At 41.7% G+C, this 14,986-nt stretch overlaps 1 protein-coding gene across 1 annotated transcript in view; it reads right to left on the bottom strand.

Annotated features, from left to right (window-relative positions):
• The window catches only part of HABP2 (hyaluronan binding protein 2), a 291,624-nt gene that overhangs the window by 96,192 nt on the left and 180,446 nt on the right, over window positions 1-14,986 (bottom strand). The window contains exons 7-8 of the mRNA XM_078643840.1: window positions 14,407-14,501; window positions 3,838-4,009 (exon numbers count right to left, since the gene is read on the bottom strand). Coding sequence (XP_078499966.1) covers window positions 3,838-4,009; window positions 14,407-14,501 — 267 coding nt within the window. The remainder of the gene's footprint in view (window positions 1-3,837; window positions 4,010-14,406; window positions 14,502-14,986) is intronic.

Below are 14,986 nucleotides of genomic sequence, written 5' to 3'. Positions count from 1 at the left end.
AGCAACAGAAATGTAAATAAAACATAACGAACATTCAAAATTATTGTTATACAAAAAACCCACAACTTTCAATACAATAGATATCTCGACAACAAAAAAGTAAAAAATAGTTTACAGTCTAAATCCAAAGAAATAAACATAAAACAATGACAAATATATAAAACAATTAAACTCTGTTAACATAAAAACGAAACCAAAAACATAAATAAAACGTTAACATTTCAAATTCAACCAATAAATACTTAGAAATGCTAAATATGAAGGAATAAAATGTATCCCCTCTTCAACTTAAAAAGCAATAGAGACATTGATAATTGATCCACTTGGTATCTTTAAAATGTTCAAGTCCCACTCATACCTAAGCAGTAGAAGGTACTTTAGTATTGTACGATCCCTTTTCCCACACCAATCAACCTGACCTCCTTGGCGTGGTATTCGCCCAAACATTTTGCTTTCACTTCCTGATTTTTGCTGAATCAGTTTTATTGGAATTAGGACTCTCTGCACTTTTAGCCCTGCTAACCTGGCTAAAGTGCTTGTGCGCTCTTCCTTAAACATGCAAAACCCGGACTACACCTAATTGGCACATTTAATTTACTAAACTCCCTGTAGTACCTCAGACAGGTAAATTAAATGCAGCATCACTCATCACTCATTGTGCAACCCACTGAAGAAGCCCTGTAAAACATGTTTCAGGCCTGCCCTTGCAACCTGTAGTATAGTTTTAAACTGCCACTTCAACCTGGGAAAATTACACTTTGATTACGCCTTCCTTTTTAATTCTGATAAATCACCCCTGAGGCAGGCCCTTAAAGCTTATAGGGCTGGGTGCATGGTATTTATGAAGTAGGACGTGTTGTTTTGTTTTTCATGTCCTGGCAGTGTAAAACTCCTAAAGTCATTTTTCACAGTTGTATGGCCTAGCTCTATAATTGACTAACACTGGATTACCTTATTACATTTAATAATTATTAACTTCAGATTGGGAACAGATCGAAGTATACTGTTTAAACTCAAATGGATTGTGATTTAAGCTCCTCTTTAATGGTGAAGTCGTAATTTAAGTTACAATTTCGAAAATGCCACTTTTAGAAATTTGACATTTTCTTGTACCAACCAACTGCATATTTCTGCCAGTGTCTTGGGTCACATGACTGTAAACGACCTGCTACTGGGGGTTGTGAATTCCTTCTAGAGACAAATGAAACCTAGGTATTAGAGGAGAAGGTGTTCCTGACAGTATAGCTGGGGGGAAATCGCCCTCTGCCGTGATCACATTTCAAAGGGCTCTGTCTGTAGCACACACAAAGGAACCTGACACCAAGCCTGCCCAGCCTTTTGTCACCTCAAACAGTTTGGACTGGGACTAGAGGAAAGAAAAGAACTGAACAGAACCCGTTTTAGGATTTGGTCAGGAAATTCCCCCACTCAAAGCCTGATAGAGGTATAAAGAGAGGACCTTCAGAACCACTCATCACAACACTCCCTCACCTGTGGAAGATTCAGAAGAAGTACTGCCCTGCTGCTAGAAGGAACATCTGAAAGAAGGATAAGTGGATGCCTTGATCCCAGGCCACCTAGAGTGACTCCAAGGGTCAGTTACTCCAAGGGTCAGTTGGCTCACCCCCTATGTGAGCTATAGGGACGCACATTTCCAGAGGCCTCTCTGAATTACCCGGATGACCAGTACCAACTGGACATGCCTGAGCCCTGCTGCAGTCCTCTTTTGGAGTGAGTCCTAATCCCCAGTTGTGCCTTCCTGGTCCTGGGCCCCTGGGCCTCTGACTGGCATCAGAGAGCACTCTCTGCAGCCTAACTGAAGGTTCCATCAGATATGCCACAAAGTGACGCAAAGCCCTGCAAAGCCACGCAGCTCCGAATTGACGGCTTCACAGCTGATGCGAAGCAATGTGAAGTCCTGCAAAATCTTCCCAGACTACTGAAAGCTTCCCTGGAATTGACGCCAAGCACTGTGAAGTGACTCAAAACTTCACTAGCTAAAAAGCTTTATCGGAACAGACGCCGTGAGAAGCAAAGACCACTAAAGCCTTTCTGCATGGCTGAAAGTATCATCAGAATGAATGCAGAGTGATGCAAAGCCCCATAAAGACTTGCTGCTCAGCTGAAAGTCTCACTGGAACCAATGCAGAGCGATGCAAAGCCTTGAAAGCAAAGCCATGCAGACCTCACATCAAGGACATAAGGTACAACTTTCAGCGGGCAGAAGTTGTACCTGGCCTGCGCTCCATCATGGTTGACTTAAACTTGTGACTTTGTCCCTGTCCAGCGTAACCAGATAACCACAGTTGGTGCTTTGCACCATTTGCAGCTATTTTTACCTAAACATTTAACAATAGATATCTCCAGTTCTACTGATTGGATTTTGTTTGATTTGGTGTCATTTTATTTTTATTAAAATGTATTCCATTTTTGTAAATTGGTTTGGGTCTTTTTTGGGTTCTGTTTTTACTTTATCACTGTTTGTGTGCTGCATTAATATTTTACAAGTAGCCTCTAAATGTTGCTTTTGTGCTAAGCTACAACAGGGTCAAGCACATGTTAATGTAATTACTTTTGTGGTTCACCCTGATAATGTGAGTATGGCTTCCACCCCTCTCAACTAATAACCCAATATCTTACACTAGTCAACACTAGGGATAGTGTTGGACTTTCGGGGTGGGGAGGGTCAGGCTTAATATTCACACTCCAATCAAAAGCAACCCTGATAAAAATATTGAACTTTGAAGGAGTTAGATTTACTATTTTAACTCCAACCTAAGCAGCAGTAGGGAATGAGTTGAACTTTGGAGGGGTCAGATTTACTATTCTCGCTCCAAACTAAGAAACAGTACTGAAACCATGGGACTTTGGATTATTGAGATTTTCTATTTCCACTCCAAACTAACCAACAGCAGGGAAAGCATTGGATATTGGAGGGGTCAGATCTAATAATCCCACTGCAACCATTTCCCACATCAGAGATAATGGCTATGATATTACTGATTTATCTGTATCCTAGACCAACCTTGATGATTACTATGATATTCAGATTCCCTTTGACTTATTCCTATTATAATGCAAAGGGTGGTTTTCTTATCCATTTTCCAAATTTCTTTGAAAAGCTGTGTTTAAAAAAAAACTCTTGCAAGGCAGGTGAATTGTGCACACTTTAGGTGAAATTGTGGAACCGTACTTCTTTTAAACAGAAGATTTTCCTTATTTATACCACCTTAAAATCATTATCAACTAGCTTATTTCGACTGGGTACCCACTGGGAATGTCCAAACCATTAAACATAGGTCATCGTTCCATGTACCAACAAAACATTTCACAAGGGAAATACAAAGATGTCTGAATGTAGTAGTGCTAGAGAGATGACTGTGTTGTGGAGCACACTCATTACTGGGTCTCTGATAACAACAGGGCTTCAATCAATCATCTGTGTAAATTTAAACTTGTCATAATCCAAGATTGCATTGTTTTAATTTGAAAATAAATCTGATTTGGGGTTGCGGCTTCTGTACAGTTAGATGGCTGGTCTTCATATACCACCGTGTACAACTTCTCCCCTTAGGCATCTCAAGAATCGTTCCCATTGACAAACTTTGTGGTTCGACTTGTGGAGATTTATCTGAGCTTCAGTCTGTGATGCTAATGTATGTGCGTCTCACATATTGTGACACGGCACTCTATTCTGGATACATATATATATAGACCATGTTTGTTACAACCTCTGTACAATGATGCAACTCTTAAAGACAATACACTCTTCAGAAGCATCACTTGGAAATTACTATGGCCAGAAAAGATGGCTACAATTGAAACGTATTAAAATACCTGCAATAATTATGTTTGCCGATGCCATGCTCCTCCATCCCAGGCCTATGTGCACTGAAAATTTCTTGTATGAGCCGGTGGGAGTCCCATGGAAGGCAGGTTTGGTTTTTCTCAGTCCAGCTGACCTTGCCTCTATACCGAGAACCATTTCCTTCAAAACACTGGTTAGCCCCTGAAATACAGGAAGCCATTTTCTTCATTTCACAAGCAGTATGCATTGTAGGCAATGGACACTTAAGCAACTCTCATTCATCTTGCCTTGTGGTGACCTTTGTAAAGCATATGATAACACTCACTGTAGCATGAATAATTCCTTTTGAAAACTTTTATTTTTGTCTACTTTTAAGACTGTATGTCTGACCAACAGGAGCATAACGCATACACTTGAACTGTTCATGACATGCATTGTTACAGCATATTAATTAGTACTTCCTGGTAAGTGGCAGGGGTTCTGATTATTATCTACACCTCGGGCTATAAACAAAACTTGGAGTCCATGTTGATGTGGAAGTCAATGACCTGAAAGCTATTTTGGTTCATCATCAATAGCCAAAGCCAAATGTTTCCCAATATCTCATTAGGAAACATTTGGTTTTGACTAGATCTAACTAGGGGTGTCATGGGGAAACGTTTTCTCACACCTGTTGCTCGATTTATTACCAGGCAATTGTTACAAAGCCATAGAAGTGACCTTAGAAGATAACAAAGAAAATACACAATTGCAACTGTGCAGGGCACAATGCATATAACCAAATAGACCTGCTTACCTGTCTTGGGAATTCCCATCTTGTGTAAGTCCATCCATGGGATTGGAACAGGAACATTAAGGTTAGTTATTAGCTAGAATACTCAATGCCTCCCAATCAAGAGATGACATCATAGACTATGTCAATGTAAATTTCATTGTATGCAATCGCATTTTACATAGGACAGACCTTGCTAGGAGCAAGAGAAAATAGCCTTTACAGCGATACTTGAGCCTTAACAATACAGTCCGAACCACAAATTTGTCTTTACAACTCAGTCCTTCACCACACAAGTCGTTACAACGACTTGCCTTAGGGAAAGTACCGTTAGACTGATGATGGACTTTATGTCCAACACTTTCAATACAGTTGCACAGACTGGAGTTGGAATAGTAAATTATACTATTCCAAACTCCAGCGCTTTCCCTCAGGCAAGTCCTTGTAAGGACTTGCATGGTAAAGGAATGCGTTGTAAAGACGCAGTCATAGTTAGGACGGCGTTGTAAAGGCATGTGTGGTTCGAACATACAACCGAAGCAACAAGGTGCTGCACATTACATGAAGGGTTACCAAACAATCATAAGATTGTGTCTTTCAACTGTAACTAAACAAATACATTTTGGCACAAGGAGATTACAGTGATTTGTCCAGGATCACAGAAAGTAGAGCCAAGCACCAAGACTGGAAGTCAAACCTTGATATCCAGATTCCAAAGTTGGGAGCTGCAGCCAGCAAGCTTCATCTGCTCCCTACTTACTAAATGACTGATTTAAAACTGTTGAAATCTAGGTTCTGGAGCTGTGTTGTGGGCTTGAGAAAATACCTATTGTTATTTATTTATTGTTTAATTTAATTATGTATATGTGTTTTTGGGTAGTGTTTTATGTTGATGATGGTAGTAATGATGAAAAATCCAACTTTATGAGGTGTAAGAAAGGGGGAATAAACGTCAAATCAAATCAGACCATGTCCAAAATTCTTCACTTGTGGCTCCTCTTCTGTTTAAGGTTCAGTTGAAAGCAAGTTGAAATATTTCAGTTTTAAGAAGTTTGCTTGACTGCGTGGATTTAGTACACAGGTTTGGTACTAGGACATTCCACATTGTGGGGGCCTTGTAGTCACATTGATCTAACTTAATGTTTCACTATATGAACATTTAGTCATTAGATTTGCAGTTCTCAAATGAAGGTCTCCAGTCTAGGCACAATAGAACATCAGTTTCTGCACGGACTGTGGGCATTTCCTCCAGTGAGCTGTAGGAAGGGTGAGAGCACCTTAAACTTGATCCTTGTATCTACCAAGAGCCAATGGAGCACTTTACTGGCACATCTGACATGGTCTCCCTTATCAACATTTAATAACATTCCGGCTGTCAGCTTCAGTATTCTTTGCAGCCTGGCAATATACTTTCTTGGAAGACAAGTATACATGACTTTTCACTGGTCAAAACTTGCCATTACAATGACTCTTTGTAGCTCCTCTTGGTGCTCAATTTTAGCTAATTGCCCCTAAATCAAATTACTGTACATTGCAAGCAAACCCTAACCATCTCCGCTACTTATCCTAAGTGCCTAGGCATTCAATTCCCAAAGTGCTATATTCTCTTTTCAATCCAAATCCTAAAATGATCACTTGATCTACTGATAATCAATCCATCCGTTGACAGCTATTCTGTGGTCAGTTTAGAGCAGAATTAGCATTTTTGGAGTAGTTGGCTCTGGGAGCAAAAGATAGTTCTGAGTTAAAAGGGATTCCAAGTTCCTTACTTTCATTGACGTTAATGATGCAGAGTTTCTAAGGCAGTTGATGAGTATTGATTCATATCAGATCAATTCAGGATGAATCTCCCTATTGCCTCCAGCTTTTCTTGCAAATTTGTGTGATCAACAGTGTTGTTGACAGTGGAGAGCCCGAGGAGCATAACAGCCTTTATCTTCACATCATCCACGGAGAGGAGGAGTTCTTCATCAATGTTGTCTAAGTAAAAATCATTGCCTACCACATTCCCGAACCCTTGATGATGATCAGTGAGAAAGTAGTTCAATTTTATTTCCTCTATTAGTAGTTTTGAACTCTCTTTTTCATTATTTTTTTGAAGTAGTGGAGGTTGGAGGAAAGTGATAGTTCACCATTATCTTCGTGTCAGCAGGTGTCTTTTTTTGAGGGGGTTCTGATGTTTCCAGATGCAGGAATGACTCTAGGTAGAAGGGTGGTATATATTATATATGTTGTGTCCACTGTGTCCACAGTGAGACAGAGCACAGGCGGTATCCCTTCCCCCTTTCCAATCGGCCTTCTCCCCTGTCCCTCACGGTGTTCCTCAGGGCTCCTCCATCAGCCCGATTCTATTTAATGTTTACTTGAAACCTTTGGTCACCCTAATTAAATCATACAACATGACCACAGTAAACTACGCGGACGACACGCAGCTTCTTCTCTCTTGGGAGGGCGAAGATTCCATCCCCTTAGAAGCTTTTCACAACTGTCTAAGAGACACTGCGAGCTGGCTGCACAGAAACTCCCTCCAGTTTAACTCCTCGAAAACCGAGGTTCTGTTTTGCCCGGCGAGCCGAATACCGCGCCCTCTGCCTGCTGAGTTTTGGCCCCCGGAAAACTCTAATAACCCGCCACCGGTCACTAGTGTCCGCAATCTGGGCGTCATGCTTAACCACCAACTAAGCATGGAAACGCAGGTTTCAAGAACAGTCGCCACCTGCTCAGGCCTCTTGCGCTCACTGCGCAAAGTCTTGCCTCTATTACCATCTTCTGCCCGAGCACTGATAGTCAGGTGTACTATTCTTAGTCGCCTAGACTATTGTAATGCGCTGCTGTTTGAATCTCCTGCGACACTATTGGACAGACTCCAACGAGTTCAGTCGGCAGCAGCCAAACTGGCCCTTGGCTGGACCAGGAGATCCTCGGCCACTGCAGCACTGGCCGAGCTGCACTGGCTGCCGCTGAAGCAACGCATTGCCTTTAAAGCCCTCTGCCTGGTCTTTAAGGCACTACACGGTGCCGGACCCAGGCCTCTCCAACGTCTGTTCTCGTGGTATACTCCCACCAGAACACTTAGGTCGACAACTGCCTGCCTTGTGAAAGTGCCCAGATGTAAGAAGGCCAGGACTGGGGGAAGATCGTTCAGAGTAGCTGCTGCCAAGTTGTGGAACAGTCTGCCTGTCGATATTCGCCAAATCCCCCATCTCCTTCCCTTCAGAAAACGAATTAAAACCTGGCTCTTTCCCCCGTCCCTTTAAATCCCTAACCATTGTTTAACTCCCGTCTAAGAACCTTTAGGAGTAGCCAACAGCGCCAGGATACCTGCCAGGTGACAGTCGCGCTTTATAAATATTTTAAATAATAATAAATAAATAAATAAGACAGGCATTCATTTGTTTGGTCATGCATTTGAGAAGGGGCTCAAAGAGTTAGACGCTGTCATCCTGTAGGCCAGACTTAGCACCTTGTCGGTCTCTAAAGTTTTTAATGAAGTGAAAAAAGGTAGTAACAAACTAGGTGAAGTGGGAAGATGGAGCGTTTGTTCTAGTATGTCGAATGTGCAATCACAGATTTTGAATAATGTTGTGATATGCATGGGTTACTTTGAATGGCATCTCTTTTAGACAGTTTCTAGTAATAATATTTTCCTAAAGGCTTTGTTAATGCTGGTTCTGGTGACTCAGTGGGTCAATGCATCTACTTGAGAAACCTATGTTTGACCACATGGCCGCAGGTTCAAATCATTGTTGATCCACTCAGCCTTCTATCTTTTTAGGTCAATAAAATAGTACCACTGAGTTCAATAATAAAAAAAACCCGAATACCTCAATGGTGAATGTGCACTTCACAAATACGCAGGTTAATTTGCTTAGCAAACTGAGGAGTCTATTTACGAGAATTTCACAAAGTGCGGCACAGCACATCACCTTGCTGTGCTGCACAACGTGACAGAGAAAGGGTACAAATATGCTGTATTTAAGGCAATACAGCACATTCCTGCCTTTTCCTCATAGCTGGCACCCTTTTGGCAACCTAGTGCTAATGTAGACACCCTTACACCATGGTGCAAGGGTGCCTATGTTGCATGCAGGATTGTTTTGTGCAGGAAGGAACACCTTCCTGCACCTTCCTGCACAAAAGCATTCCTGAGAGGCACATTCCTGAGAAGGTGCACCTTTTTGCGCGTTCCCAGGTCTATTAGTTCTGGTAAATCTGAGAATGCATCAAAAACCATGGGAGTTTGGAACCCCTTCCCAGGGCAGAGTAATGCAACGCATCACTTGGCGCTGCGTTGCTTTACTCCAGATGTATGGAGCCTATCAGGGCCACGCAAAGTAGCCTTGCCTGGTTTCATAAGTCACATTTAGGTTGGTGTCGCTCCTGTGGTGCAAGAGTGATGCAAACTGACTCATAAATAGGCCCTTGAATATTTTTTTGCTTCTTTTATGACATCCTTTAGTATAGCTTTTGCACTGATTTTGCTTCAGTCTGTGGGAAATGCGATTGTCACTCCAATTTGCATTTGCCAAATTTCATCCCAGCTAGTCCCCCATTCAACCACATGTTTGTTGATTACATGCCCAGCATAAAAAATAATTTTGGGCTGGTGCTAGGGTCTTGAATCAAATTGTTTGCTTTTGAGAGCGTTGCTGTTTATAACATCCTCCATTCTGAGGCTAATGTTTCTGAAGTGCCTACAAGGGATGGATGGTGTGTAGTTTCTGTTACAGTTGGTGGATTTCAATGTCAGGTTTCTAAGATTTATAGAGTAAATTAGTGATCTGGCCATATTTGTAACAAAACGTAGGATGTTTCAAACTTTTGTGTGATCCAGTGTGCAGTTAACTGCTGCTCACGTTTGTAGCCGAGCGGGGAATCATTGCAATTTTAGCCTGTCAACTGACAAACTGTAAATGTCCCTTGAGAACAAAGGTTTCTGGCTTTGATCCGCAGATGGAGTGTCCTTTGGCACAATTCATCAGAGAGGCTTTAAACAACTGCTGTGATAAAAAATTTAAAAATGACGTTTGTAATGCAGAAGGCAACTATGCACTTAAATTAAGAATTTGCGGCCACATGCATCAACCGATTTTGGAGTCGCAAACGGTGCAAATCGGAAAATTCGTCCGTTTGCGATTCCAAAATCACTTTTTGGGATGCATTAAACTATTTTTCAAAAATCGCAATTTTTTGTGATTTCTAAAAATGCGATTGCAGTTAAGGAATCGCATTTTTGCGATTCCTTAAGTGCAATGCATGAATGTTTAAAAAATTTCAAATTCGCAAATAGGAGGAGCAAATTAACACGAGGTTGACCCTCGTGTTAATTTGCGAAATCTTTCAAAAATGCACAAAAAAGCATTTTTGAAAGTGTCATGTTACACACACACATGTCCTTTGGACATGTGTGTGTGAAACTTGCACTTAAAAAAACATTTCAAGGGTGCAGGGGGGGGGGGTCCTTTGGACCCCCCTCAGCACCCTTGAAATGCATCAACAAATTGTGATTCGCAAAATAAAAATCACAAAAAGTTGATGCCTTTCCATTGATTCCTATGGGCCTCTAGGCCCATAGGAATCAATGTAATGCCATTCCTTAATTGCGATTTGCAATTAAGGAATCGCAAATACAGAAAATGAACGGCCACATGCATCATTGTAGGATTTTGCGATTCCTAAATTGCGAAAATTAAGGAATCGCAATTTAGGAATTGCTAAATCCTATGCATCAAGAAATCTCACTAGTTTTAGCGATTTCTTAATTTTCTGTATTTGCGATTCCTTTATTGCGAATCGCAATTAAGGAATGGCATTACATTGATTCCTATGGGCCTAGAGGCCCATAGGAATCAATGGAAAGGCATTAACTTTTTGCGAATTTTTTTTTGCGAATCACAATTTGTTGATGCATTTCAAGGGTGCTGAGGGGGGTCCAAAGGACCCCCCCCTGCACCCTTGAAATGTTTTTTTAAGTGCAAGTTTCACACACACATGTCCAAAGGACATGTATGTGTGTAACATGACACTTTCAAAAAAGCTATTTTGAGCATTTTTGAAAGATTTCGCAAATTAACACGAGGGTCAACCTCGTGTTAATTTGCTCCTCCTATTTGTGAATTCGCATTTTTTTAAACATTCATGCATTGCATTTAAGGAATCGCACAAATGCGATTCCTTAAATGCAATCGCATTTTTAGGAATTGCAAAAAATTGCGATTTTTGACAAATTGTTCAATGCATCCCAAAAAGTGATTTTGGAATCGCAAACGGCCGAATTTTCCGATTCGCACCGTTTGCGACTCCAAAATCGCTTGATGCATGTGGGTGTTAGAAATTTCAAAAACTTTTGAGATTTCTTGATGCATAGGATTTTGCAATTCCTAAATTGCGATTCCTTAATTTTCGCAATTTAGGAATCGCAAAATCCTACAATGATGCATGTGGCCGATGGTGTTATTAGTATCTCTGTGCGAGTCAGTTTAGCAACATACGCTAGACCTACCCAACTGCTCTTCAACCATCTTTGGTGCTGAGGATGGCTTTGTGGACCAGAGAAAGAAAGTCATAGAGTGAGGTGAATGTTGAAAGAGCTGTTTCCAAAGGATGAGAGGGTATTGATTAGATAACGTGTTATGCATGGCCTTGATGCTGCTGGCGGGTTGGGGTTCTGCAGGTGTTGTTCTAATACATTGAGTAGCTTGCAAATATACAAACGATGTTTATATATTTGTGTGAAAGCAACAGTCTACCATACGTTCTACATATGAGATCTATGAACCCTGACGAGAGAAAGAGAGCAAGACCATATCAGGCGTGGATAGTATTTGTGAGACATTATAAACATCACTTTAGTTTGTTTTGTTTGCTGCATAAATCAAAGGTGGCGACTTGTCACTGTCAATATATTTTAATTTTATGTGTCTACCAAGCTCAGTTAAACTAGCAGGCCAAGCTTATGAATCTGGAGCATTTCAAGGTCACATTGAATGACCTTGGGAATTTTGCCTGGAGTATATGCAGCTATGTGGAACATGAGCGGTTCCTTCGTCAGAGTGGAGAAACGTCGCCCCACTATCAAAAATGCCCCCCAGAAAAGCACCAGAGATGAAAAATGAAATGGAAATAAAGTTTATTTATTACCATTTTCTTTTCCATCAACCCGTCTCGAACTGGGTGTCAGGACGCGCGAAGGCATTGCAGAAGCAGGGAGGAGTGTTGGGCTGGCTGTGCACTTAGGTTTAAAGAACGCATGTCTCTTTGGCTGTCTATTTTACGATGGACAGCCAGACATGTGCATTTTAAACCTCTATGACCCAGCTGTCTTAGACAGCAGGGTTAAAAAAGCACAGGCCTCCAGGGCTCTTGAGAGTTCTGAGAAAGGCCGCTCCCGCCAATCCTGGCGCTTCTCTCATGCTGGTTACCAGCATGAGAGCAGTGCCAGGATTGGTTTGGGGAATTGGCTGGAGCCCGCGGAGCCTGGAAGCAGAAGACGGACTGGAGCGAGGAGGATGTCGGACGCCGTCCAGTAAGCAATTTATGTGGCTATTTCTTATTATTTACAGTTGCCACTCACCTTGCATGTATGCAACCACCCACCACCCATTTGTGCGCCCACCCACTCTTCTGAGTTGCCAGCCACCGCTGCACTTGAATGCTACATTTACTGAACTAATACCTATTCTCAAAATATTATAGAAGAGACTGGGAAGTAACATTCTACGCTTGTAGTTTCTTGCATTTTAGGCCAATTATAGCCGAGGCTCCTCCACTAAGGCGGAAGAGTGTTGCTCCACTCCATTTCTGCAGTGGATAAAATAAAAATAAAATGATAATAACACTAGGTTATTATAATTTTATTTTTCTGGTTTACAGAGCAGGCCAAAGCTTGGCTGTGTCACTGCTAGCAAGGGAAGGAGTGGTGGGCACTTAAGTGGGCATGACTACTTGGGCCAGCTGTCTTGGCCCGGCCAAACAGTTATGTTCCCCACCAGACTGTAATGCACGTCCTGGTGAGGAACATGCACAGGCTCCCACTGCCTGTCTGAACACCGAACCACTGTGCTCAGACCAATCACAACGATGCATTGCAGCGTTGTGATTGGCTGAGGGAGCCTTTTTGAGCTTCTTGCTTCAAGCAGGAACAAAAGAGGACAATGCGAGATGAGGCCCCAGTCCGGGAGCAAGGTAAGTAATTTTTTAACATTTATTTTCCTATAGATCCCCGTCCCCGCCTCACCCGTGATACTTGGTGTCAGTCGCCATTGGCCAAATAGTTTCTCAAAAAAGAAGCACTGCGATGAATTGACACAACATTGGTAAGAGTCTTCTGTGTGGTTTGACAGGCCCTGGCTAGACAGTTTTGTGTAATTTCTCAGGCCCTGGTGTATACATTTTGGATGTGTTATATCTAATTTGGGGTGCAAAACAAAACCACCAATAATACGTTGACTAACGGGGAGTAATTAAATATGCATGTTATTGCCAAGTGCACTGATGTACTCATCTCATTCACCATCGATTAAGGGTCGGTGTATGCTTAGTTGCAACACTTCCCTTTTGCTTGCTTTGAAATTTTCTTCGGGCCTTGGAAAAACCTTTCGACATGCTAAAGTTTCCAAACGTTTTTATGGAAAACATGTAGCAGAAACCTCTGTAAAATGTTTTGTTGTGGGAGGACAATTAAGCAAACTAAAACTCTGCAGATTTTTACATCACTGGAGTATGTGAAACATCTATTTAACTTATTTTGATGAAATAATACAAACTGAAACTTGAATTTCGCAAGGTAATTATACTGCAGAGATTCTTTTGGTGAAATAAGTTCACCCAAAGTGAATTGATGGTGATTCTTCAAGACGGGCTGAAAGAGTTGGCAGAGTGTCCTAAAGGAGTATCCATAGTGGAGAGTATGGTGGCCACCTACAGCTGTGGATTACTACAAGCCATATGGGACTGTGGATAGAATGTGCCTCTCCATGAAACTGTCACAGATGGGTGCTTCCATGGCATTAATTAGGATCAATCGTGATTGCTACACAGAAAATTAGGGAAAGATCTTAGTAGGAAAAAAATGGGTGTCAAGTAAGATGTGTTAGGGGCGTGAAGTGGAGAAGCACACGTTTGTCACAGTGGTTCGTTGTATATGTTGTAAATACAAATGAGCAATGGCTGAAGGTGGATTTTTTTCTTCCTACGATGGAAGGCACTTCTATGTCCATAATTTACGCTGATGAATGACATTGTGGTCTTTGATGGAGCCCCCAATGGCCAGCACTAATCGCTTACTGTCATTTCAAATAAACAAATAAACACATCTAATGGTGTTTGGTAAAGCACTTACATGGGGGCACTCACAAGCAAGTGCATTACATTTAGGGGCTTATACACAAGCCCCTTGCGTCACTTTTAATATAGGAAAAAGTAACGTACCGGTGGCGCAAGGGGCTTGTAAATAAGCTCCTTAGTAGTGCCAGGTGTGGCTGAGGGCATGATCACTACTCTGAAAGCCTGTACGATATATCTTACGTGCTGAGTAGGTTCGGCTTTTCATTTTGCCTTTGTTGCATAGAAAAATGCAAGTTAAGTGGACAAATGCCTTTAAACACGATCAATCTATGTTAGCCGCCAGATTATTCCCATTGTATTGTAAGCTCAATTAACAAAACATCACTTCTGAGCTAAGCCAGCGTGCAGGCTATCAGTGGGCGTAAGTAAGCATTATGAGATAGCGGAATGTGCATTTATTAATGGGCAACAGTTTATTGTATTGGAAGACACATCTCTTATCAAACTGTGGCATGCACAGTTGTATGGGCAATCTACTCACATTGTGCACAAGGGCGAACAGCACATAGGTCTCGTGCGAGGGTACCGTTGCCAGACATGTAGTAACACCAAGGCGTCTCTGCACCATCGGGATTCCTGTTTGAAGAAAGCATGTTAAACCAGTTCAAGTTTAGGAAGAAGGGTCCTCAATGTTTTAGTGATAACGAAAGTACAAAAATGCTCCTTGGGCAGATCTGCGATTCATTAGACCAAGCATTGGCGAACACATGGTGATGTCTTAAGTGTTGAGACACATTTTACTGAAGAAACTTTATTGGTCTTACTGTGCTCTGGCTAGCCTAGAGTCGAGCCTTGGTGATTTGAAAACAAGGCCAAATTATGTGAACAGGCTATGACTATGCTCTGGGCCGTGCTCCAGTTGTATGTCACTGGAACTGACCATTGGAATGGACTGCTCCTCTTTTTATCTGGGACGACAACAAGCCAAAAATGTTCTGAGAATCATCATTCAGAACAAGCCTTAATACAAAGACAAGCACCCACAACCAGACACATCTAGAAGACAAACTAGGAGACAAGCAAACACTGTGCATTCTACAGAGGTTCATAATAAAGAAGGA

This window comes from Lissotriton helveticus, chromosome 5_1, assembly GCF_964261635.1.
Source record: "Lissotriton helveticus chromosome 5_1, aLisHel1.1, whole genome shotgun sequence".
Classification (NCBI taxonomy): Eukaryota; Metazoa; Chordata; class Amphibia; order Caudata; family Salamandridae; genus Lissotriton; species Lissotriton helveticus.
Note: the sequence above shows the minus strand (reverse complement) of the source record. Positions and strands in the feature narration are given on the sequence as shown.